At 35.2% G+C, this 27427-nt stretch overlaps 1 protein-coding gene and 3 long non-coding RNA genes across 4 annotated transcripts in view; 2 read left to right on the top strand and 2 right to left on the bottom strand.

Moving 5' to 3' along the window:
* Window positions 1–16992, top strand: part of LOC104086825 (uncharacterized) — a 301759-nt gene extending 284767 nt beyond the window's left edge. The window contains 8 exon segments of the mRNA XM_070196456.1: window positions 6607–6831; window positions 7362–7688; window positions 9485–9706; window positions 10218–10517; window positions 11310–11616; window positions 11619–12101; window positions 13580–15824; window positions 15907–16992. Coding sequence (XP_070052557.1) covers window positions 6607–6831; window positions 7362–7688; window positions 9485–9706; window positions 10218–10517; window positions 11310–11616; window positions 11619–12101; window positions 13580–15816 — 4101 coding nt within the window. The 3' untranslated portion in view covers window positions 15817–15824; window positions 15907–16992.
* On the bottom strand, window positions 810–4638 carry LOC138906789 (uncharacterized). The gene is made up of 2 exons (XR_011414444.1): window positions 4247–4638; window positions 810–1183 (listed from the first exon to the last, which is right to left on the bottom strand). It is a non-coding gene; the product is annotated as an uncharacterized lncRNA (long non-coding RNA).
* On the bottom strand, window positions 12124–13647 carry LOC138906790 (uncharacterized). The gene is made up of 2 exons (XR_011414445.1): window positions 13417–13647; window positions 12124–12240 (listed from the first exon to the last, which is right to left on the bottom strand). It is a non-coding gene; the product is annotated as an uncharacterized lncRNA (long non-coding RNA).
* Window positions 16993–18271: 1279 nt separating the features above from the next.
* The window catches only part of LOC138906792 (uncharacterized), a 34575-nt gene continuing 25419 nt past the window's right edge, over window positions 18272–27427 (top strand). The window contains exon 1 of the long non-coding RNA XR_011414447.1: window positions 18272–18732. This is a non-coding gene — a long non-coding RNA (uncharacterized lncRNA). The remainder of the gene's footprint in view (window positions 18733–27427) is intronic.

Genomic DNA, 27427 nt, shown 5'->3' with positions numbered 1-27427 from the left:
AAACTCGTTTTTTGTTCAAGATTTTTTAATTTTCAACAATGGTATATTTGAAATTCTTTCTCCATTTTCGAATTTCATCAGCAACTAAGGATCTAGAATGAGTTTAGCAGTTGAATCTCAACTTCAAAACTTCACCAACCTTCGTCTTTGCTCAACACCTCTAATTCTTTTTCAAGTTCGTACAAGAACAATGACAATAATAATTGTCCTTTGTCACAACTTCATTTTCCGAAGAATATGAATTTTTTTTTAATTAAAGTAATATTGTTCGAAATGAGATTATTTATTTAATCAGAGTAGCCACTTGAAATAATTATTATGGTATCCCAAGTCACCGGTTTATTTTAAAATCCCAAATCGAGAAAATTGACTTTATTTATGGTCCGCAAACATAGAAGACCAGGTAAGGAATTCTGTTAACCCGGGAGAAGGTGTGAGGCACTCCCGAGTTCCGTGGTTTTAGCACGGTCGCTTAACAATTAATGTTCGGCTTAATTATTTGATTTATTACAAGTCTAAAACCTTTTATGCATTGCTGATTTTATACCGCTTTCATTTATTTTTAGCCCCTTTTTAATATTTATGGAATTTATTTGAATAAGTCGCTATATCTCGCACTCGCTGTTTTTGTACATATTGCAAATCGCGCCACGTGAAACGCACCCACGATTTACAATATGTTTATTTTAATTATTTGAAGTTGTGGTCAAGTCGCATGAAACGTGCACTTGTCACGACCACAAATTCCCTCAGTAGGATGTCGTGATGACACCTAATCTCTAAGACTAGGTAAGTCTATCAATGCGGAATAACTGAAATTTAATCCTTAATAGTTGAATAAATAAGAATTATAAATTTAACAATTACAACTCCCAAAATCCGGTAGAAAATAAGTCACAAGCTTCTAAGAATTTATCCTCAGTGTCTCTTTACATCAGGGTCTAAAGAAAATAAGGAAAACGACATAATAAGGAAAGAAGGGGACTCCGGGGTCTGGGGATGATGACAGATGTACCTTGAAGTCTCCGTGTACAGTCAAATTCACTGATGTCTGGTCTGATAGGGCGTACCTGGATCTGCATAAAAAGATGTGCCGAAACCTAGTATGAGTACACCACAGCGGTACCCAATAAGTGTCAAGCCTAACCTCGGTAGAGTAGTGACGAGGTCAGGTAAGGCCCTACTGGAATAATAAAAGACAGGATGAAAAGTTTAACAATATAATAATAATAACAAAATGACAATGAGAATGAATCAAGTAAGTAGTATGTCACAATTTAAATTCACAGAATAAGGACAAATAATATCTTGCGGAAAGAAAACATAAATTTACAACTTTAAAAAAATCACCAAAATAACCAAAGGCAAATGCAGCCATAAAGAAATATCAACAAGGGCACTCCAAAGGTACCGCATCGTAGTCCCAAATCATAAATAAATTCACAATATATCATTTTCTTATATCATCGCGGTAGCTTTCACATTTAATTTTAAAGAAATCATTTTTCCTGAAATAGCATCCCGCGTTTTAGCCACCCTTATCACACCGCATAACTTCTAGTAGTTCCCCTACTAGCCACGCGTATCAAGCCACTCTTATCTCACCACATGCGTTTCAACACCCAGACCTTATACTACTGCTTGTGTATCAATATCACAATATATCACAATTTGCACCTCAAGTGCCCAAATATTTCAACTTGCCAAAAATAAATCAACAATAATATTTTTCACAATAAGGAGCTCACGGCTCAGTCACAATGAGTACAAAATCTCACAAAATATTCATGAATGAATAACTCAGCAAAAATAATATTTCACAAAACAAAATCTCACAAAATTTTAATAATATTTAAATTAAGAAATCCAACCTTCAACTATTGCACAGAAGAAAAGAAACAGAGTTTCAACTAAACATGTAAAACATTTAGCAGGAATAGGTCAGGCAAATTTAAAATGCGAAAATATATTAATGATGATGAATATAATAGAATAAAATAATTTAATTAATATGCAACAGTTTAAAGACATAATCTTCCACATTTAGCTTGTGTACACACTCGTCAGCTCGTGTACATGACTTTCAACACATCAAATATTTTCATATCAATACCAATCATAAGGGAAATTTCCCCCACACAAGGTTAGACAAGTCACTTATCTCAAACCACGCTCAATCAATTAATAAGAATGCCTTTCCCTCGATTTTCCGACTCCGATCGGCTCGAATCTAGTCATAATTAATTCGATTCAATCAATACAAATTATAGGAATAAATTCCATGTGAAAATATAAATTTTCTAACAAAATCCGAAATTTAACCCAAAAATTATCTGTGGATCCCACGTCTCGGAACCCAACAAAAGTTACAAAATACGAACGCTCATTCCCAACCATACAATTTTTACTAAAATCCAACATCAACTCGACCCTCAAATCTTCAAATTAAACCAAAAGGGTTTTCTAAATCTTCCAACTTAATTAACCAATTAAATGTTAAAAATAACCATGGATTCGGGTAATTTGAACAATATTGAGTTAAGAACACTTACCTCATTATTTTTTTTGAAAATCTCCCAAAAATCGCCTCTTCCCGAGCTCCAATTTGTCAAAAATGCTTAAACTCTCTGCCCAATCATTTCTTCTATGCGATCGCAGACCAAGTCTCGCGATCGCGAAGTACAACTTTCCACTGCCCAAAAATTACCCTACGTGATCGCGAACTCCATCACGCGAACGCGAATCACAACTTTCTCAACCCTACGCGATTGCGGACAAATATGCGAACGCGAACGCGAACGCGAACGTAGCATAACGCGTGAAACATTCAGCTCCCTTCTTTACTCTATGCGAACGCGACTTAATCCACGCATTCACGTAGCACTGCTGACCATTTGCTTCGCGATCACATAGCACAAAAATCTCCGCTGCCCAATTAAGACTACGCGATCGTGGACCTTTTCACGCGATCGTGTAGAAGGAAACCAGACAGTGCACCAGAAAACTTCAGCAAAAATACCAAGTCCAAAATTTGTTCGTTAAGCATCCAAGACTCATTCGAGGCCTCTGGGACCTCAACCAAATACACCAACAAGTCCTAAAAAATCATAAGAACTTAGTCGAAGCCCAAATCGCATCAAATAATGATAAAAACGCGAATCATACCCCAATTCAAGCCTAATGAAACTAAAAAATTTCAACTTCTACATTCGATACCAAAACCAATCAAATCAAGTGCGATTGACCTCAAATTTTGCACACAAGTCATAAATGACATAACAGACCTATACAAATTTTCAGAATCGAATTCTGACCCCGATATCAAAAAGTCAACTCCCCGGTCAAACTTCTAAACTTAAATTTCTATTTTAGCCATTTCAAGCCTAATTTAACTATGGACCTCCACATAATTTTTCGGACACGCTCCTACGTCCAAAATCACCATACAGAGTTATTGGAATCATCAAAATTCTATTCCAGGGTCGTTTACACATAACTCAACATCTGGTCAACCTTTTCAACTTAAGTTTTCATCTTGGAGACTAAGTGTCTCAATTCATTTCAAAACCTCACCGGACCCGAACCGACTACCCCGGCAAGTCACATAACAACTATAAAGTACAAAAGGAGCAGTAAATGGGGGAAACGAGGCTACAACTCTTAAAACGATTGGTCGGGTCATTACAACACTTGAATTGTGATTTACGCATTGTGACCATGCCACGGAACCGTACACATGGCCACGATGATTTATTATTAATCACGCCTAAAGCAAAATACGAATATTCATAAATTATTTTTTTCTTGAATTTGAGATTATTGTAAGGTCATGAGTTATAGATATAGAGTTGTAATGAGCTCTTTAAATTATTAGCGAACTACTATGTATTATTTACAACTTAACGAGTTGATTGCTCAAAACAATAATATTAATTAATCTTCGCTAAATATTGACAATACTAAAACATGCCACAACGATAACTCACACCCAAGCAATTGTAACAAACAAAAAGGCATAACAAATCTCACGTAACATAGAATCAAGAGACCATATTCAACAATTTGAACAAAATTTATGAGTTTTACATAAAACAATGAGGCCTATATTTGAAAGCTTTAACAAACAGAAGCTATAAAAAATTGTCAGCTCAACAGCAACTAAACAATATCTTATAGGCATATAAGCTACTAATAAAACTTGAAGAAAAGAAAAAGAGAAAAAGAAGAAGATAAGAATGAACCTCACCTTACCTTTGACCGGAAAATACCTTAAACTAGACTCTAAATTCCGACAGAGTATTATCGTGAAAAAACTTTGCAGTTTAGTGTAGCAAACAGAAGGTTTTGTGCATATTTTCTCGGATGAAACAGGGGTGTTTTGTGATAAGTGGGTTTATTATAAGGAGTTTAAGTGGTTGTTTTAGGTGCTTTTCAGCTGCTGCGTTTTTGAGGAAGGAAGACGAAGAAGACCAGGGAAGGTTGTTGTCAGCGAGGAAGAAAACGAAGGAGAAAGTCGCTCGATTTTTGTTCCCTTCTCCCCAGTTTCTCTCTCGTTCTCTCGCCCCTTCTTTCCGTTTACTCTCTCTGCTCTCTCATGCCTATATCGTGTGTGTCTCTCTTTGTTATATGAAGCTCTCACCAGATAATGGGCTTGGAGAACAAGAAAAGAATATTAACAATCAAAAGGAAAATGCCAAAATTAAAAATTGTGATAAAAAGGAATTATGGACACGTGATACGGAGGAAAATCAATTTAGGAGGTGGGACCACTAAAAAGAATAAGAGAATTAACGAAGCACAAAATATAGGGGGCCTTCTTTTCTTTCTTCTTTGATTTTTTTTTTTCCTTTTGCCTTTCACGTTCTTTGCTTCTTCTTTTTTTTTTTTCTTTTTTTTTAGTAAAAATAAAAGTATTACTCCTACTTGATTAGTATGGAAAGAAAAAAATGCTAAAGAGATACACACTTTGGAGTCCAAATTTGGTGAGATTTAGGATGGAATCGAATAGTACTCAAAATTCATTTATGAAAATTCTTAACTTAAAAAAAAAATAGAGTAGACTTGTTAAAATATATTTTTTGGAACCTTTTCTTGAAAATGGGAACACAATTAAAATATAAAATTGCGGCTGTTTTTGTTGTTTTCTAATTATCTAGTGAGGTCTACTAAAAAGTAAAATATAATCTAAAATACCTAAAAGCTATTTGAATATTAAAGGTGGTGAAAAATGGAAAAATGCATAATTACCCCCTCAACCTATGACCGAAGTTCCAACTACACACATTTTCTTAACGGAAATCCTATTACCCCCCTAAACTATTCTAAAATGGAATAAATATCTCCTTGAAATGTCATAACTAGATGTTTCTTGGGAGGTGAAACACACTCGCCTGCCAATATATATTTTGTTACTCTTTTATTTTCTCTCTCATTATGTTCCTTATGTTGATCTATTATTCTATTCTTTCATGACTAGTAGCAACATGACAACAATGAAGTCCAAAATTTTAATACTCCGATATCAATTTCGGTAAAAAAATAATATTCACGTAATGATAATTTCTTTGGTCGTCGTTGCTGTGGAATTTTTAAGAAAAGAATTGTATATTTTTGAAAAGAGAGAAAAATATTTTTTAAGTTATTGTCATAATTAATTAAGTATAATATCCAATAAAAAGATGACACGTGTACATATAATCAAATTTAAATTTATTTTCTTGCTAATGCAAAGGTAAGAATGAACCAATAAAGGTTTGAGGAAAAAATACCAATCTAAAATTAAAAAATGAATTTTCAAAGGAATGGTGTTGTAAAAAGAAAAGAAAAAGAAAAAGACCGGTAAGTAAATTTTTGGGCTTCTAATTCTCTTTGAGAGACGGAAATACACACACTTTGCCACGTCAGCATTTAGGGTAGGCAATAATTTTACTTTATAATAGTTCATGGGTGTAATAGAATCCTCAAAAAGGAAAGGCGTGTAGTTGGAACTTCGGTCATAGGTTGAGGGGGTACTTGTGTATTTTTCCGTGAAAAATTCATGTATGGTTAAAAATTAGGTTCTCACAGTCTTTTTTATTTTTTCCATTATATTTTGGAATTAAAAAGGAAACAAAAAGGAGGAAAATAAAATAGACTTAAAAAATTAAAAGTTAGACATATAAAAAATTAGTTTAAGTGTTTGTCATATTTCTCCTTTTTATTTATGGACTAATTTATAAAATGATCACTTAATAACTCACTAGTACTTTTTTGTGACAGCGCGAAGGTAGATAAATTAACTAGTTCTCACATATGTTGTGATTATTTCCTCGTTGCTTAATCACCTCTACTTCATTTACTTCACCTCATACTTACACACAAGCACAGATCCCTTTCGTAAAACTAATGACTTATGTTAGAATGAATAACTTAAATTGAATGATCATAAGGAATATTAAAAGAAAGGGATTGAAAAAAAATCAAAGCAAATCACTAACAATGGTACCTTGCCTTCTCTTCTTTTACATGATTGTGCCTATATTCATTCTGTTTTTTTTTTTCACTGCAAATTAATACTACCAATATTAGGATAAAATTTGATAATGGAGCCATTGATTTGTTATATAGGTGAAGGGAAATCAAGTGAGTTACGATCAAGCGGACTCAATATTAGTGGAGCCATGGGGAGGCACTAGTGGATCAGAATGGTATTACAAGCTGAAAAGTCCCATTAAAAAAATATGGATTACTCATGGAGATTGTATAAAATCCATCATGTTCAGGATCATTAATGAACAAGGTACTACCATAGACTCACCAAATTTTGGTTGGGGTGGAGGTCGAAGAGACAAGGTAGGTAATTGTGGTCAACATATTTATTTCTCATGATTGGCACGTTCTTCTCAACTTAACTTGTGTCATGTCATAGGAATGAGCTTATATTTTGTAATAAAAATTTAATTATCAAGATATGAAAAATGACATTTAATTATATGTCAGCTTAACATGATAGTTTAACATCTTTTTGCATTTTCAGTGTACACAACATAAAATCTTTAGTTACATAAGCATCTTTCAAGTCAAAGATATGAACACACCATTTTCTTTCACTATAGATCCTCACTTGGGTTTAACACAAGGCCGGTAGAGCTACGGATTTAATTGAATCCCCTTCGTCTAAAAATTATGTAGAAAGGGTAAATATAATTTTCTTATATATCTAAGTTAGTTGAATCCTCTCAATCCAAAGGAAGTGGCAAAGTGTCCAAATTTGCTTTAGGTCACAGATTTTGGATCCTAATGTGACATTCTTGTACTTTTTCTGAATTCTTGTCAAAATTACGAGACTCTGCTACTTATTTAACCGATTGCAATAATCTCAGGTTGTTATTGAGGCAACTCCATTGGAATATTTAACAGGCATCAAGGGGACATTTGGACGTTGTGGTAGCTATTCGGTTATAAAATTTCTATGTTTTATAACTAATGCAAAGAATTATGGACCATTTGGGTGTGAGGCGGGAACCCCATTTTCACTTGTGATGAAAGAAGGTGGAGCTATTGTGGGATTTCACGGGCGTTGTGGAGCGTATCTTGATGCTATTGGTGTTTATTTGCGGAAACTTACTCCTCCCACTTTATCAAAGGAACCTGAAGCTAAAAACATTGAGCCAAATGAACATGTGGTTGAAGAAATTGAAATCCATGACGTATGTTGTGATTATTCCCTCGTTTGCTTAAGCACCTCTACTTCTTGAATTTTCTTCACCTCATACTTGCACACAAACATAGATCCCTTTCATAAAACTAATGACTTAAGTGACTCTTCTAACACCTTAAACAGAATAATAACTTTAAAAAAGGGATGATCAGAATCAGGCGATAATAAGAAATATTAAGAGAAAGGGAAAATAACAAAAAATCAAAGCAAATCGCCAACAATTGTACCTTACCTTCTCTTCCTTTACATGACTACATCTATATTCATTCTATTTCCTTTTCACTGCAAAATAATGCTACCAATATAGGGATAAAAATTTGATAATGGATCCATTGATTTAATTTGTTATGTATGTGAAGGAAAATCAAGTGAGTTACGATCAAGCGAACTCAATATTGGTGGAACCATGGGGGGCAATACTGGTGGATCGGAATGGAATTACAAGCTGAAAAGTCCCACTATAGAGATATTGATTGCTCATGGAGATTTTATACACTCCATCATGTTCAGAACCATTACTGAACAAGGTTCTACCATAGACTCACCAAAGTTTGGTGGGGATGGAGGTCGAAGAGACAAGGTAAGTCCAGAAAAATTATGATTAACATATTTATTTCTCATGATTGGAACGTTCTTTTCTAGTTAAATTTGTGTCATGTCATAGCAATGAGCTTAAATTATGTAAGAATAACAGTTAATTATCAAGACAATTAAATCAGTATATCAGATTAATCATTTAGCTTACAACCTTCAAGTTACCTTATGATGCTCTTGATATGAAAAATAACATGTTATAGATCAACTTAACATGATAGTATGGCAACTTTTTGCATCATTTTCAGTATACACAGCATAAACTTTATAGTTATATAAGCATCTTTCAAGTTAGCGGGGTCTATCGAAAACAGTGTCAGCGTACACATTAACCTGCCCAGACCCCACTTTATAGGATTATGTTGGGTTGTTGTTGTTGTAAGCATCTTTCAAGTTAAGGATATGAATGCACCTATTGATTTCGAATCCTAATGTGACATTCTTGCACCTTTCTCTGGATTCTTGTCAGAATTCCTGACTCTACTACTTATTTCACCGATATGTGATTTGCAATTATCTCAGGTTGTTATTAAGGCGTCTCCATTGATATATTTAACAGGCATCAAGGGGACATTTGGACGTTATGGTAGCTATTCGGTTATAAAATCTCTATGTTTTATAACTAATGCAAAGAATTATGGACCATTTGGGTTTGAGGCTGGAACCCCATTTTCACTTGTGATAAAAGAAGGTGGAGCTATTGAGGGATTTCACGGGCATTGTAGAGCGTACCTTGATGCTATTGGTGTTTATTTGCAGAAACTTACTCCCCCTGCTTCGGCACATGAACCTGAAGATAAAACAATTGAGCCAAATGAACCTATGGTTGAAGAAATAATTGAAACCCATGACGTATGTTGTGATTATTCGCTTGTTGCTTAGTCACCTCTACTTCCTTAATTTTCTTCACCGCACACTTGCACACAGGCCCAGATCCCTTTCATTAAACAATTAATTTATGTTACTCTTCTGACACCTTATATAGGGATCAGGATCAGGTGATCATAAGAAAGGGAAGATAACAAAAAATGAAAGTAAATTGCCAACAATGGTACCTTGCCATCTCTTCTTTTACATGACTGTATCTATATTCATTCTGTTTTTTTTTTGGTTCACTGCAAAATAATACTACCAATATAGGGATAAAATTTGATAATGGAGCCATTGATTTAATTTGTTATGTATGTGAAGGAAAATCAAGTGAGTTACGATCAAGCAGATTCAATATTGGTGGAGCCATGGGGAGGCAATATTGGTGGATCAGAATGGAATTACAAGTTGAAAAGTTCCATTAAAGAAATATTGATTGCTCATGGAGATGTTATAGACTCCATCATGTTCAGAACCATTACTGAACAAGGTACTACCATAGACTCACCAAAGTTTGGTAGGAATGGAGGTCGAATATATAAGGTAAGTCCAAAAATATTATGGTCTGACATATTTATTTCTCATGATTGGAACATTCTTCTCAAGTTAAATTTGTGTCATGTCATAGCAATAAGCTTAAATTATGTAATAATAATAATAATTAATTATCAAGACAATTGAACCAGCTATAGCAGGTAATTCATTTATCTTACGGCCTTCAAGTTACCTTACCAGGCTCTTGATATGAAAAATCACGTTATTGGTCAACTTAATATGATAGTGTAGCAACGTTTTACATTTTTGGTATAAACAACATAAAATCTATAGTTATATAATAAGTATCTTTCAAGTCAAAGATATGAATGCACATATTGCTTCACATTTAAGTTTGCCGGCTCCTTTGCATTGAGAGGTTTTCAACTAAGTGTCCAAATTTTCTTTAGGTCCAAAGATTTCAAATCCTAATATGACATTCTTGCACTTTTCTGAATTCTTGTCAAAATTCCCGACTCGGCTACTTATTTAACTGTTATGTGATTTGCAATAATCTCAGGTCGTTATTGAGGCAACTCCATTGGAACATTTAACGGGCATCAAGGGTACATTTGAATGTTTTGATGGCCATTCGGTTATAAAATCTCTATGTTTTATAACTAATGCAAATAATTATGGACCATTTGGGTCTGAGGCTGGTGGAACCCCATTTTCACTTGTGATGAAAGAAGGTGTAGCTATTGTGGGATTTCACGGGCGTTCTGGGTTGTACCTTGATGCTATTGGTGTTTATTTGCAGAAACTTGCTTCTCCCACTTCAACAAAGGAACATACGGTTGAAGACATTGAAATCCGTGACGTATGTTGTGATTATTCCCTCCTTCTCTTAATCACCTCTACTTCCGTTTCTTCACTTCATACTTCAGCAAATGTTCCTGAAGCTAAAAAATTGAGGCAAATGAACCTATGGTTGAAGAAATTGAAATCCATGACGTATATACTACTTTTTCTCTTAATATCATGAATTTGATAAGTTTTGTTTCTTGTTCGATTTATTTTATTTATTTTCGATTAATTGTGACTTTATATACTAAACCAACAGATGCATGCCATGTGTCTGCACATAAATTTCTTTCACTTAATATATGTTCTTACGTTATTAAATCGCTTAACCATTCTAAGTTAGTATTTTTGGTACAAATACCGAGTACGAGCAAGTTTTTGCTATTAGAGACATGTGCATTCACTATTGTATAACAAAGAATAGGAACTTATTGATAGAATTATAAACTTCTTGTTGTAAGAATAAAAAAAACAACTAAACATTATAAAGCTTATCAATCCTGGTTAGTTATGATTTTCAAGAGGTTGTGTTTATATGTTTGACAGTTACTTCTATCCATCTCTTCCTCGGAATGGTTAGAATAAATCTTTACTAAATCGTTGCATAATCTAGTAAATTGTGGGGGGGGGGGGGGGGGACACCGGCTGAACATATTCTTTTAATCCAGTTGAACATATGCATAGTAAACCATTTTCTTGACATGCTTATTTTGGATACATAACCAGTTGCTCAAACTCTAAGAACATAATATATAGAGAATTAACCGTCTTTCATTGTGAGAGTTTGAAATAATGTTTGGTCTTTTAGCAGGTGTCATTGTCTGCTCTTCGCAAGGACATTGTCAATGTTCTGGATTTCATAGAGAGCTTAAAGAATGAAGAAAATCAAAAAGCAGTTGACGTGGATCTAATTGAAAAGCTAAAATTGGAGATTGCAATTTTTTGTACATATGTCCAGCTTTCTTATTTAGATTTGGAAAACTTTAATTATATAATGACTCGCAGAAGACAAGAGGTTGAAACAATTTTATATGATTTTGGCTACTACATGCGGTTGAAACAAGGCATGCATCATATCCATCCTCGCCTCGTGGAGAATATGGAATATTGTATCAGCTCATGACTGGGGAGCAGTTGGACTTCCTCCTTCTGAATCTCCATCATCTTTCCAAGTATTGTGCTGAACAACTTTCGCCATTCGTGACTGAATACGAGATTCTTCAGAATGTATGTGGCAACATAAGAGATTTCCACGGGTTGATAGTGAATGGTTGTGTTGGGCATGAGATTGTTGAACATGTCCTACCTCAGTTTCAACTAATGGCTCAGAGAGTAGGACGCTTCCATTGGGATGATCAGTTTCCTGGAGATTCTCGACTCTTCAAACTAGCACATCTACTCTTGAAGATTATTCCAATTGAACTGGAGGTTATGCACATATGTTTTACAAATTTGAAAGCTTCAACATCAGCAGAAGTTGGACAATTTATTAAGCAGCTCCTAGAAACCTCTCCGGACATTCTTAGAGAATATCTGATTCATCTACAAGAGCACATGGTAAATGTTATTACCGCTAGCACACTCCTGGAACTAAAATATAGTGAGATCTAAAATAGTATCCATTTTATAACATCATAATTAAAGAGCAACACTCCTGGAACTAAAATATAGTGAGATCCAGGGCTCAATGGCTCTGTCCAAGTTCTCTAACAATCAATTCCATAGATTGTCCAAGTTCCCTGCACAAGGCATAGAACAAGTGTTAAATGGATTATATGGCATTATACTTAACAGATAAATGCATGTGCTAACCTGTACCCTCAACATGTCTGTAGACTATATGTTGTAACATGATAGCAACTTCAGAAGAATAAATATGAAAGCCAGCAACATTCATTAAAAGCAACGGATTTGGCTAAAGGTGTAGCCTTCATAATACTGCTGAAACTGTTATTTGTCAAAGTTGCAATCACAGTTTTGCTATGCAAATAAAATAGAGTGGCTTTTGAGAACAATTTACAGGAAAAACAAGACAATCAGTGATAAACCATCCTATCATTGGCGATAAATGAACCAGAAAATAACGACATATTTATGCATCAAGAGTTTTTAAAAAGAGCTTCTTCGAGATTTAGTTATCTTAGTATAAGATAGAAAATATGCTAAATTATTAACTAGCAGGTATCTGCTTCTTAAGATATAGTTCTAGCCAACATTGACCTTTACTCTTTGTAATCATAGATTCTGACAATTACACAATCAAGCCTAGATAAGACTTCTACCATCAGATTGCTTAAAAACAGCATGCACAGAAGTGGCCACAATACTACATTAGTTCATTGCGAGGTTAACTCATGAGTCAAAGAAGAGTCAAAAGGTCTGCAAACTATTCTTTTCAAGACAGTGTATGCCCAAAATGTAACTATTTTTCCCTTAAAGCACTAGCATTTTATGATGTTGAATTAATGCAAGTGACGAATCCAAGTTTTTTCCTTTTCATGTAATGCAATATATCTTCTTCAGGATTGAAGAATTGCCATCACAAACTCTACGAGGATGAGAGAATTACACAATTCTAGGAGGACAAAAGAATTACCTTTCATAAAACTCTATGGGTCGTTTGGTTGGAAAAAAGTTATCCAAGATTAGTTATCCCGGGATTAGTTATTCCATCTTTCCATGGAGATAAAAAAACACTACAATCCCGGGATAACTAATCCCGGGATTAATTATACCGCAATTTTCTCCCAACTAAACATGGGATACTCTTCTTAAATTTAGTCCCGGGATTAATTATTCCTTATCCCTCATACCAAACGAGCCCTATGGGTTTATTTTATTGAAGCAAATATGAGGACATAATAAAAAATATAAACTAAAAATGAATGAAATATCATGAAAATCTGATGTAATACCTGAGTACAACATCATCTCAGAATATTGCATCAAGGCCAAACATAGGAGAGACAAGACTCTCCATGAAAGTTCTAGTCCTTCCAAACTTAGTAATTATTCCATCAACATTCAAATCTCTCCTCTCCGGACATTCTTAGAGAATATCTGATTCATCTACAAGAGCACATGGTAAACATTCATATCATGATATTCATAATGTGCCTAAGGATTTTATTCATAATGGCCAGTTGTTTGAATTCCTAGCACGTGTTGGAGCACTTACCAGGGACGTATCAGCTATTGCTCGCGACTTGGAAGTGAAATCAAAGAATGCAGAGAGTACCAATGAAACAAACAGTGCAACTCTAGGCTTGCTCGAAAATATTGAACTCCTGAAGAGAGAACTCAAATATGTTTACCTGAAAGCCCTGGACTCATCTCAACTCTGCTTTCCCTTGAGTGATGCAACCCTATTCATGCATCTTCTACTTAGACACCTAAATGATTTGCTCAATTCCAATGCTTATTTAGTTGCTTTGATAAAGGAAGAAATCAGGCTGGTGAAAGACGATCTAGAATTCATAAGATCTTTCTTCGGGATTGTTGAGCAAGAATTGTATAAAGATCTCTGGGCATGTGTTTTAGATGTGGCATACGAGACAAAAGATATCATTGATTCAATTATTGGAAGAGAAAATGGTCTCTTACATCTTATTTTCTCACTTCCCCTTGCCATAGAAAAGATCAATCTTATCAAAGAAAGGGTCTCAAATTTATTTGAGAAGATTCCCAAGAACATGGGCGTCATTGTTGTGAACTCTCCCAACAAGCCAGTTGAGCGCAAATCATCAATAGATGGTAAAATAATCGTAGGTTTTAAAGAAGAGACATACTTGATAATTAGGAAGCTCACGAGTGGACCAAAAACGCTAGATGTCATTTTGATCACTGGTATGCCGGGTTCCGGTAAAACTACTTTGGCGTACAAAGTGTATAATGACAAGTCAGTTTTTGGTCATTTTGACATCCGTGCATGGTGTACAATCGATCAAAAGTATGACGAGATGGAGTTGCTGAAAAAACTTTTTAATCAAGTTGTTGGCTCATCTTCGAAATTCGGTAAGAATATTGATGTTGCTAATGAGCTACGGAAACATCTGTTTGGAAAGAGGTACCTTATAGTCTTAGATGATTTGTGGGACACTGCAGCATGGGATGAGTTGACAAGACCTTTTCCTGAAGTTGAGAAAGGAAGTCGAATTATTTTGACGACTCGAGAAAAGAAAGTGGCTATGCATGCACAACGCCACAGTGATCCTCTTGACCTTCGATTGCTAACACAGGAAGAAAGTTGGGAGTTATTAGAGAAAAAGGTCTTTGGAAAAGAAAGTTGCCCTGATGAACTACTGGATATTGGAGAAGAGATAGTCCAAAACTGCAAACGGCTTCCTTTGGTGGTTGATTTGATTGCTGGAGTCGTTGCAGGGAAGGAAAAGAAAAGGAGTGTGTGGCTTGAAGTTCGAAATAATTTGAGGTACTTAAACATTCGGACAAAAGTTAAATCTCTTTCGTCTTTTTCAAATCTCCTGAATCTGGAAACTCTGTGGGTGAATAAATATGGACCACCCTTGGTATTATTACCAACAATTTGGAATCTTGTAAAGTTGCGAGTGCTGGCTATATATAATTGTTCCTTCTTTGATTTGGATAAGAATGAGCCAATACTGGTAGCAGAGGACTCAAAGTCAGAGAGCTTGAGATCATTACGGGGACTCGAAGTTTCCTATTCAAAAGACACAGAGGATATTTTCAAAAGGTTTCCCAATCTTCACGAGCTTCGATTTGATCTCAAGGAATTATGGGATTGTTCAACAGGGCGATATCAGTTCCCGAAATTGGACTTCCTAAATGAACTAGAATCTCTCGAAGTAACTTTTAAAAGTTCAAATTCAAATGATAGTGCGCTCTCTATAGCGACAAATCGGCTTTGGAATTTTCACTTCCCTTCGAGTGTGAAAATGTTGTGTTTGCGTGAGTTTCCTCTGACATCCGATTCACTATCAACAATAGGAATACTGTCCAACCTTGAAGAGCTGTACCTTAAAGACGCAATCATCGAGGGGGAAGAATGGAACATGGGGGAGGAAGACACCTTTCAGAATCTCAAATGTTTGACATTGCAGCGAGTGAATCTTGCTAAGTGGGAGGTTAGAGAGGAATCCTTTCCTGCGCTTGAGAAATTACGACTGCGGGACTGTCGTAAGCTTGAGGAGATTCCGCCCAGTTTCGGGGATATTTGTTCATTAAAAAGTATCGAACTGAAGTGGAGCCCTCAACTTGAAGAATCTGCTCTGAAGATTAAGCAAGATGTTGAAGATACGATGGGAGAAGACAGGATTCAGGTCCTTGTTCATAAGTGAGAAAATATGTGAGTATATACGAACTTATTACCTCCTTCATTTCATTCATTATATGTGGCAGAGTTTGACCAGTGTAATTATGTTTTGCAGAATGCATGTAAGGAATACATCCAATGCATCTAATGCATTCTCCCAGCTATTTCCATTCTTCTTTTCTTCATTTTGTGGGTAAATATACTCCAGCATTTGTTCTTTCAAATTGTTGTTATTGTATACTTTTTCTTTTCTTTTTTGGGCATGGCTTTAGTTGTTTGCATATCATATGTTACTCCTCAAGTCCAGAAACATACATGGGATTGCTGACTCTCCGCAATGATGAGAATAGTGCTGTAGGAAGTGGATTTGGAGGATAGCAAGAAGTAACTGAAACAAAACGTCGGCAACCTCTGTACTATATGAAAGTTACCTTATATCTCAGCTTTTTCAAGTTTTTATATATCTTTCACAATCAGCCCAGCATAGAGTTATAATTGTGATGCAGGCTGACAGAATTCACACGCACCAGGAATCAGCCCATCGACGCATTTGGAGGTGAGGCTGCATGTGTATTCACTTTACATAACAGTGAAGAAAGAGTAGATGGTGGTGCAACTTCAACTGTAATGCAGAAAATTCAAATTCTCCGGTCTTTATACCTACCTCGCTGGCTGCCAGTGGTGAGGCGCAACAAGTTGATGCACATGGGATGAAAGAAAAACATGTGCAGGTCGATGAATTTGCAATTAGATGCAGCTGTAGTTGTAGTTAGCTCTACATGTGTAGATAATTTTGCTGCTATTCTTGCTCCGTCTTCTGTGAAACAACAAAACAAACAAGAAGCTCACACTTTCATCCCTCCCAAATCGACAATGCCTTGGTTGTTGTTCAACAGCCTGACTCAACTTCCGCGCTAGTTTTGGTGATGCTAAGCTTCGATAGCACTCTGTCATAGACTCACCAACTTTGGCTGCAAAGCAAACTCATGATGTGAAAAGTTGCAAACTGCAAAGCAAACTCATGTGGGATGCTTTGTGCACCGGGATGCCCTTTATTTTATCTATCTTTAGACATCACAAGATGTTAAACACCACTCTATTGCTATACAACATTTACAGCTTTCAATAATTCAAATTCATTAAACTACTTGTAATATTAAACTTTGATTTGATATTTTTCTCTATCGGACTAATTTCTCAACTATTAGTTTAAACTTTGCAAGTACTATTACCAATATAATGCACAGGTTAATTTTAATTTTAATTTTAATTTGTCGCAGTTGCTGCTTTAATTTCTAAAGTTCAGGCTGGAATTTGGGCCATTATGGAATGGTTAAGCAATCATGAAGATGAACCAAAGGAAATTACATGCATCGTATCATCGATTGTTGAAAATGTCATCTGGAATTTTGCATTTTAATTTTGCAAGACTTAGTACTATTTCTACTTTGACTTTTTGCTTTCTTAGTTTGTTACTTTCTACAATACAATACAATATGATACATTATGAAATAACATGTAAAAACAATCCAAACAAGTTGTTAAGGGGAACTCACATTTTCTGCTATTTTGGTTTTTTTCTTTTGGCTAGTGTTGTATTTTGCGGTGTAATTTCTACTATTTTGTCCTTTTTCTGATGGGTGGTGCAATTTCTAGAATTTGATAGGTCTTATCAAAGTTTCGCTAAATCTAACAAACATAGAACTAGGTTTCATGTTCCAGGTTGACGTGCTACCAGCGTGGTATGCAGATAAGAGATACAAATGCCAAGTGAACCAAGTTCGTGCAGACTGTCAGAATACTCATGCAAGTTGGATTCCTCAGAAAGTCATGTGCGTGCCCTAAAAGGAATATGTCAATTGGAGGAGTTCGTGGTCAAAAAGTATTTTGTATTTAAGGGAAAAACTTGTGTGGAAAGAGAAGTTGAAGAGTTTGAAACAAATAAGGAAATCAAATCAAAATAGGAAAGGTTTTCTTTAACCGAAATATTCTAGGTTTTGGAAGATTTTCGGTTAACTTTGCAACTATATATAAAAGAGACTTTTTGCTGCAATTCAAGACTACTGCTATTGCGAGAAATCACAAGCTACAAGTGACACGTCAAAAGCATAGAAAACCACTCCCTTCGTCTCATTTTATGTGGCGATGTCTAACTCGGCACACTTGTGTAAACACTTGTGTGGTTGTAGATATCTTATTAAGGGTAAAATGAGAATTTAGAATTGAATCGTTTTTAAATATAGAAAAAGGTGTCACTCTATTTGAGACACAGACTAAAGAGTAAAAGTATGCCACATAAAAAGATAGCTTCTAAATATTTCTTAAGTAAGCTGCAATATAGTAATGAAGCTCCGATGACAAAAAAATTAGTTGGTTTTTCATCATACACAATAAAAAAGAATGATTATACACATAAAAATCACATCAACAGTCAGATAATCTCAACTTAAGATTCAGCAAATATTCAAGGAAATTTTAACACTCTGATACCACAACATGAATGAATAACAGTAATTTGTACATCCCATCACTGAAGCAATTGAATAGAGATAGACACTGATGATTCAATAAGAGTTTCCACCTGCGAGATTGACGGAAACCTGAACACAGAATAAGGCTATTTTTATAATTTTAAAGAATTTTTACACATAATTTTTTACTCCACATGAAAGTTATGGATTCAATTGAACCCGTCGCTAACACACTATATCCGCCCGTGGGTTCAGGTGTTGTGTGTGGTGACTTTAATATCAAAAGGTTTGCTGCAGAGAGAAGGAACAACAATAGAGTAACAATATCAATGCTAGAATTCTCTGATTGTCCAGAGAACTTGAAACTAATTGCCCATTCTTTCTGTTATTGTGTATGTATAATGTATGAATTCTCCCCTTTTCAACAAACCAACTACGTGAGATAAGAAGTTGAAAATTCGTGTGAAGAGGTAAGGGGATAAGGGCACCAGATCATTGATGTTAGGTAGAAAAATGACAAAGATATGGTTGGGCATTAAATTTGAAATAGTCTCTTGAATATACTTCCGAGTTGTTTCTTTAAGTTTGCTAAAAGTAAGCATTTTTTTTTAAATATATTTGATAAATTGTGATGGTTTTTAACGGGAACTCATATTTAGAGGTGAGAAGGGGAGCCATGGCCTTGGAGCAACGGCAAGGTTATTTCCATGTGACCTATAGATTATAAGTTCGAGTCATGGCTGCCCTTCCTTGGACCCTGCACGTAACTACGAAATGCTTTGTGCATCATGCTATCCTTTTTCATATTTGGAGGTGTAATTTTAAAATTAAATGATTTCATGATATAAAAATCTGTTTTTTAAAACATACTAAAAAGAAAAAGTATATATAGTCTACATAAAATGGAGTAACCTTTTTTTCTTTTTGCAATTTATATAGAGCAGTGAATACAATTTAAAAGCAATACAATATTATTGCAACTGTGCAAATTGCATCAAGTCCCAACTGCCAATTAAAGGAAAAGAATGACCTCCCAGGTAGGATAAATTAGTCTAGGGATTATAATTCCAAGATCATAATCCGTGGATAATTTAGTCCTAGCACCAAACGACCCCATAGGGTAAAATGACAGCCTTCTGCTGTTGCATTTACATCAATCACTACAGAGCATACTTAGACAGTACCTTGGCTCTGATACCAATTGTTGCGGAAGCCAAATGTATATAGTGTGAATGAGTCACAACTACTATACCAAAAATTATGACAACCACTAAATAATAAACAAGACAATAAGACAACAATAAAAGAACACCAGAATTTACGAGGTTCGGCCAATTTTGCCTACTTCCTCGGACACAATCAATATTTTATTCCACTCCAAAATTACAAGTGAAATAATACTAAAGAGAGAAGATACAAATGCCTTAAGAAGATAAAAGGCAAATGAGAGGTGTACTTAAATCCTAAACATTATGCCTCCTTTTATAGGGTGAAATTCCCATTTTAAAATTGTCATCCATCGATGTGGGACTTTTGACAATTTCAACAAGGGCCATAACATCCACTTCAGATTTTCTCAAAAAGAATTACGACTAATGTTTAACCATACATACAAGTCCTACAAATTAATTAGTAGCTAAAAAGTGTTAGTATTCTGTATTCGAAAATATATTCAAAAATAGAAACAATGTAAAACCAGAAATGTAGAAGAACAGAAATCAATCCGAGTCCAATGAATTCACAATGTTTCCTTAAGGAACTTAATCCCCTCCTAGTACTTGAGGTTTAGGATTATTTCCTTCCAGCATAGAACGGATTACCCTTGCTGGTGTAGCGGTACTTCAAATCCCAGTGACCAACGAATTCAAAAGTCGGTAGCAAATCACACTTACTGCTTTCTTTTTGGTAAAAACAATGCAGAAGGAAGAAGAAGAAATCACAAATTTCCTAAGAAAACTCCGAGGAAAAGATAACGTTGGGTAAAACCGAAGAGTTGCAACACTTCATGAAGGCTGCAACACAAATAACCCATCATAGCAGGCAGTCATCAATCAATCAGATTACCGTTACAAACAATGGCTAGTTTGGATTAAAATAATATTACGTTAATCTAAATATTAACAAATAAATTTGATCCAAAAATTAATCAATCAAATCATTTGACCGAAGTCGAAGCCGAGCGATGACGACGACAACGCGAGGCTTGCCTTCTTCTCAACTCTTTACGAGCTAGAAGAAGTGCAATTGTATATATATCCAGCAAAATACTTTTCCTCCTCCAATATGGGACAATGTCCCTTTGTCAAAGTCCGTGAATTTGCCTCTGATACTATGGAAGGAATACAAAAGGCTTATTGTAGCGCGATGTCTCAGGATCCAAATAGCAGCTTAAGTTCCATTTCTGCTGCTCTTCCAAAGCCTACAGTAAAATCTTGAGGTTCTGTTTCTGTTTCGTCCGCTGATCAGTCACAACTCTTGCTTACTCGCTCTCCCAGGTAATTTCCCCTTAATTTTCTCAGTTTTCTATTTACATATATATATATTTTTTAGAACTGTGGTGTTCAAGCCAGCTTGCTCATTTTGTTATTTATATCGGATAACTGTGGTGTCCGAGCGAGCTTGCTCAGTTTGTTCTTTATATTGGCTTATTTTGTTTTATTTTATTTGTTACAATTTGACCTTGTCTCGCGTGATGTTAATCTCGTCTCTTTGACGAGGATTTAACACCTTATTGCAATGAATGTAACAAATGGAAATGGGCGTTGCTCCTATGGTAAAGCTGTATATCTTTGATTGCAGACAAGCAGTATCACTATGGACTTGTTCAAAGCTCTGTGCCATTTGCTCCTCTCTGTTTTTGTGTATGTATGAATAAGAAGTTGATAATTCGGGTGAGTCAAGGCACCACATCATTGATGTCAGGTAGAAAATGGTTGGACGCCAATTTTGAAATAGTCTTAGTTTCTTTAACTTTGTGAGCATTGTTGATATATTTACTCTTTTATATGTCGATGCTTGACTTGTCACCAAGTTCAAAACATACTAAAAAGAAAAAGTATATATAGTCTACATAAAATGGAGTAACCTTTTTTTCTTTTTGCAATTTATATAGACCAGTGAATACAATTTAAAAGCAATACAATATTATTACAACTGTGCAAATTGCATAATTAAAGGAAAAGAATGACATCCCAGGTGGGATAAATTAGTCTAGGGATTATAATTCCAAGATCATAATCCGTGGATAATTTAGTCCTAGCACCAAACAACCCCATAGGGTAAAATGACAGCCTTCTGCTGCTGCATTTACATCAATCACTTTAAACATAAATATAACCAGCTACTGGGCAGCAACCACCATTTCATTTAAGGACCATAACATCCACTTCAGATTTTCTCAAAAAGAATTACAACTAATGTTTAACCATACATACAAGTCCTACAAATTAATTAGTAGCTAAAAAGTGTTAGTATTCTGTATTCGAAAATATATTCAAAAATAGAAACAATGAAAAATCAGAAATGTAGAAGAACAGAAATCAATCCGAGTCCAATGAATTCACAGTGTTTCCTTAAGGAACTTAATCCCCTCCTAGTACCCGAGGTTTAAGATTATTTCCTTCCAGGATAGAACGGATTACCCTTGTTGGTGTAGCGGTACTTCAAATCTCAGTGACCAACGAATTCAAAAGTCGGTAGCAAATCACACTTACTACTTTCTTTTTGGTAAAAACAATGCAAAAGGAAGAAGGAGAAATCACAAATTTCCTAAGAAAAATCCGAGGAAAAGATCATGTATTTATAGCCAAAACGTTGGGAAAAAACCGAAGAGTTGCAACACTACATGAAGGCTGCAACTCAAATAACCCATCATAGCAGGCAGTCATCAATCAATCAGATTACCGTTACAAACAATGGCTAATTTTGATTAAAATAATATTACGTTAATCTAAATATTAACAAATAAATTTGGTCCAAAAATTAATCAATCAAATCATTTGACCGAAGTCGAAGCCGAGCGATGACAACGACAACGCGAGGCTTGCCTTCTTCTTAACTCTTTACGAGCTAGAAGAAGTGCAATTGTATATATATCCGGCAAAATACTTTTCCTCCTCCAATATGGAACAATGTCCCTTTGTTAAAGTCCGTGAATTTGCCTCTGATACTATGGAAGGAATACAAAAGGCTTATTGTAGCGGGATGTCTCAGGATCCAAATAGCAGCTTAAGTTCCATTTCTGCTGCTCTTCAAAAGCCTACAGTAAAATCTTGAGTTTCTCTTTCTGTTTCGTCCGCTGATCAGTCACAACTTTTGCTTACTCACTCTCCCAGGTAATTTCCCCTTAATTTTCTCAGTTTGCTCTTTACATACATATATATTTTTTAGAACTGTGATGTCCGAGCCAGCTTGCTCATTTTGTTATTTATATCGGATAACTGTGGTGTCCGAGCGAGCTTGCTCAGTTTGTTCTTTATATTGGCTTATTTTGTTTTATTTTATTTGTTACAATTTGACCTTGTCTCGCGTGATGTTAATCTCGTCTCTTTGACGAGGATTTAACACCTTATTGCAATGAATGTAACAAATGGAAATGGGCGTTGCTCCTATGGTAAAGCTGTATATCTTTGATTGCAGACAAGCAGTATCACTATGGACTTGTTCAAAGCTCTGTGCCATTTGCTCCTCTCTGTTTTTGTGTATGTATGAATAAGAAGTTGATAATTCGGGTGAGTCAAGGCACCACATCATTGATGTCAGGTAGAAAATGGTTGGACGCCAATTTTGAAATAGTCTTAGTTTCTTTAACTTTGTGAGCATTGTTGATATATTTACTCTTTTATATGTCGGTGCTTGAAGAATAAACCTTTAATGCAAAATTTCCAATTAAATGAGTCCCCAAGAACAGCTACGATAACTCAGACGAACGTCGAACAAGCATAAGCGACGAATAACATCAAACCTAGTGAACAGAGCTCCAACGGAATCCTCGACCTCGACTATTGACTCCACTTTTTGGAGTGTAAAAAGGAATTTTATGAAGTATTTTTGTTGGGTTTTGGGTGATGACTTGCTGGATTGTTTGAAAGAAAGACGAAGAAAGAATGACACGAGTAGAAATTTCCTGTTTCTTTTCTTGGAGGATCCTTCTCCGGTCTCCTTACCCTTTCTGTCATTTTTCCAGTTTCTCTTGCGCTTGAAGCTTGATCTCTTTGTACTCCACTTGATTCTGCCACAAAGGCATTATGTACAACTTTAGCAGTACCAAGCCGCTCGTCTTCAAGCTCCACATGACGGGCAACATAAGCAAAAATTTTGATGCTATCATTGTCTTCAGATGTTCCCAATTATTGGGAAGAAACCAAATTAATGCATGCGCCTGCTGCTAATCAGAGAGAACATGGCCAGCACTTTTGAGTTGAGCAATCATATTTGACATCACCCTTAGGTGTCGCTTGACACTGTGATCATGACGCTTTTTGTACGTGTCAAATTTGATTGTCAGTTGTTGAAGGCGAGTCACAGTTGTACCTCCATATGCCTCTCTTAAATGTGCCCACATGGCTTGAGCAGTAGGATATTGCTCACATTCGTGGATGAGATCATCTGCAACTGAACTTACAAAAATTTCACGTGCAGTGGAATTTTTCTTTTTCCAAATATTGTAAGTTTCCAAATCCCTCCATTCGTAATTTTCACCATTCAGTTTGTCACGCTTGTTCAAGTCAGCAATGATACTTTTCAATGCCATGTCTATTATTAGAGACAATAATACAAGTTCAACTCATCAATATATACCGCAATCAATTTATGCATGTGATTACACACTCAAGCAAATTAATTATAATATTAATTCTACATGTAGTATAGAATCGAAAGGTCGCTACGTTTCAATTCATCATCTATAACTAAATATTTTAATTAATATTAAAATCACTTCTTAGTGTGTACTTTATTTCAAGTCTCAATTCATTATAAAATAAAATAATAAATAATATATGTAACTGGTGAGACAAACAACATAATTTAAAATTTATTAAAACAAAACATATAATAACAATTTACATGTTTGCTAGGACATCCATGTACCAATCGAATACTAACTCTTGAAAATATACGCTAAAAGGTGCACTAAGCCAAATATCATGATAATCTCAGTTAAAATTTCACCCCAAGGCTCTCGAATAGAGTTCACTAAAATAGCTAATGCTTCCCAATCAGTAATTTCTATGTAATTAGCCAATTCAGCTCTTTTTAACTGAAAAAGGTGTATATGTTCAGGAATGGAAACATCGGGGCCCATTTTAAATTCCTTAAACTCCCTAAATTTCTTTTCTCATTCCCTTCGTTCAGCCCTTCGATCCCTTAACTCATTTTGCATCGCTCTTGGGACATTCCTGATGACTTCAGGCTCCGAATCTGAATCATTATAGAAATAAGTCCTGCGACGACGCAACCCTCTACGTTGTCCCCTTCCTCGACTTCGAGAACTCCCACCTGGAGTAATTCGAGCTTGTCTTTGTTCAACCATGTCTGAAATAAGACCAAGGAAATAATAAGAATGGCTACAACCATTCATTGTGACAACATATGTTACTCGTAGAAGTATATCAATGTAAGGGATAAGGCTAAACTAATTTTCTACTTTAAGTTCACAGTGAGTTCAATTAAGGCCAAATCTCTAGCAATCACATGATCAAAGTCATGAACAAATAAGACTTGACATAGTGAAAACAAAAGTTGACTAAATCTCTTGATTATAAATCTGTTTACTCTTAAAATTGAATTACAATTAAATTTATAATGTGGTTCTAAGGACACGCGATTTCACTTAATACTAATTGATAAATATGAGGATTAATAACAGAAATGAACCATAAATATTTTTGTAGTTATAAATCAATTTATTAAGGATACAGTAGAAATCTTAAAGATAGATTGTTTCTAAATAAGAAAAGATGACATTCTTTTTGGGACAGATGATAGGCTATAATTACGTATTTTAGTCGCTTATTACACTCTAATTTACTGCACTTTAGTTGAGTTTGAGCTTTAATCGCTAGTGTTTTGCACTAATTGTGTATTTTATGCCTTGTAGGAATGATTCCGAGATATGTAGATATTATGAAATAAATTCAAGTGATTTGGAGCTTTGAAGTCTGAGTAAAAGCCCAAGGAATTAAGCCGGGATCGTGTTCGGGGATCAACGGATGACAATTTAGAACGAACGAAGAATCAAGTAGGCATATTGCGCATTGTCTAGTAAAATACACATAACTTTTCGACCATAATTCTATTTGGGCTCCACAATATATGGTTGGAAATATAATCTAAAGGTCTACAACTTTCATGTTTTACGTTATTTCAAATTCCCAATGACCGCGCATATGGGGCAGAAAGTGTGAAAAGTGCGCGGTCGCGCACGTCCTGTCCGGGAAAAGTGTCCTTTTTCGCGTAGAAGAAGGTATAATTGTTTGAGCCCGACCCTACTTGGTATATATACATGAAAAAATGGTATTTTGAGTACTTTTGACACACTTTGGACCTAAGGAGGCAAAAACACACTAGGAGCAAGGTAGAGAATTCTTCTACGAGTTTTTTACTTCCTTCTTCCTATTTCCATTATTGGTTATGAATTATAGCATTGTAGTTATGCATACTATTATGAATAGCTAATTTGTTATTTAGAGTTTTGATAAAACTTTTGCAGGATAAATTCTTGTTATGTTTTTATATAATTGAGTCGTTGGATCGCTCTACTTGTTCAACTACGTGTTTATTGTTGTTGATTGAATGGCCATCAATTGACCGTATCTATTAATAGGTATTGCTTGGAAAAGGGTACACATTTAGGTAGTTGTTGAACAACATCACTCCTAACGTATGTGAGAAATCAATACGGAGGGTTTAAAGGTGGGATTAGGAATAATGAAACCTTAGTGAGATCCGAGTGAGCCGTAACTTAGTGCCAGCTAGAGTAGTTCGGAAGAATATGTCTAGTAAATTGTGGTAGTTACTCGGAAGAGAATTACGACACTCAAAGCGCTCAGAATCGGTAGAGAAAATACTTTGGCGAAATTATAGAAGGCATAGCGGGAAGGATTCCGACAATTGGGAAAATTATAACTCTAGACCTCCTTAATCTTGTCTCAAATTTCATTCTTGTTAGTTGATAATTTTACTGCTTTATATATAATGGTTGTTAGTTAATCAGTTAAAAATAAATATTATAATCTTTATAATTAGAAAATTGTTTGGACTTGTGTTTCTTAGCAATATTGAACAACTGTAGCTAAGCCTTAGTTCTCTGTGGGATTCAACTCCGGACTTGTAAACCGGATTATATTTGCAACGACCGCTTAATCCTTTTTATAAGGCATAGTTGGGCGTGATCAGGGACTGATTAAAAAAAAATAGCCTCACATAAAATGAGATGGTGAGAGCAACAAACTCTGGTTGTAAAATTTAACGGGAACTATTCATAGTTGGAAGTACAACTTTTTAGAGTTTCTGCTATTTTGGTCTATTTCTTGTGCCTATGCGATGTAATTTCTACTATTTTGTCCTATTTCTTATGTGTGGTGCAGTCTTTGGTTCTCCAATTTTTGGAATTTGACAGGACTTTCTAGTGTTTATGCTTAAATCATCTTTTATCAAAGTTCCCGCTAAATCTAACAAATAGAGTTTTAAAAAAAATTTGACTGTGACCAAACATGCTCAATTTTGGCAAACCTAAAGCAGCAAAACAATTCAAGAATATAAGCTAATAACTAGTTCACAATTCCTCCCTCATAAATTAGCTTTTGTGATCAAAGTCAAACGAGTTCGTGATTGAATGTATCAGAACTAGTCTTACCTCACCTCAGTGCGACAATTGAGTCGAGTGGTTGAGCAGCATTAAGGGTGCTGCCGTTTCGATCGGGTGTAACGCTTAGCAAAAAATAGCATTGGCCTCATACTAAAGACGAAAAGAAATTGTAGGTGTGAGAATGCTGAAAATTATCAGTGTGAATACAAAGAAAACAGTAGGAAAAAATAAAGAAAAAGAATCACAGATTGATAACAACGTAACATTGACACCAACCGGCAAAAATATCTGACCCCATTCCGGAAAAAAACATTGTAGAAAGTAACAAACTAAGAAAGCAAAAAGTCAAAGTAGAA

Source organism: Nicotiana tomentosiformis, chromosome 2 (genome assembly GCF_000390325.3).
Source record: "Nicotiana tomentosiformis chromosome 2, ASM39032v3, whole genome shotgun sequence".
Lineage (NCBI taxonomy): Eukaryota > Viridiplantae > Streptophyta > Magnoliopsida > Solanales > Solanaceae > Nicotiana > Nicotiana tomentosiformis.
Note: the sequence above shows the minus strand (reverse complement) of the source record. Positions and strands in the feature narration are given on the sequence as shown.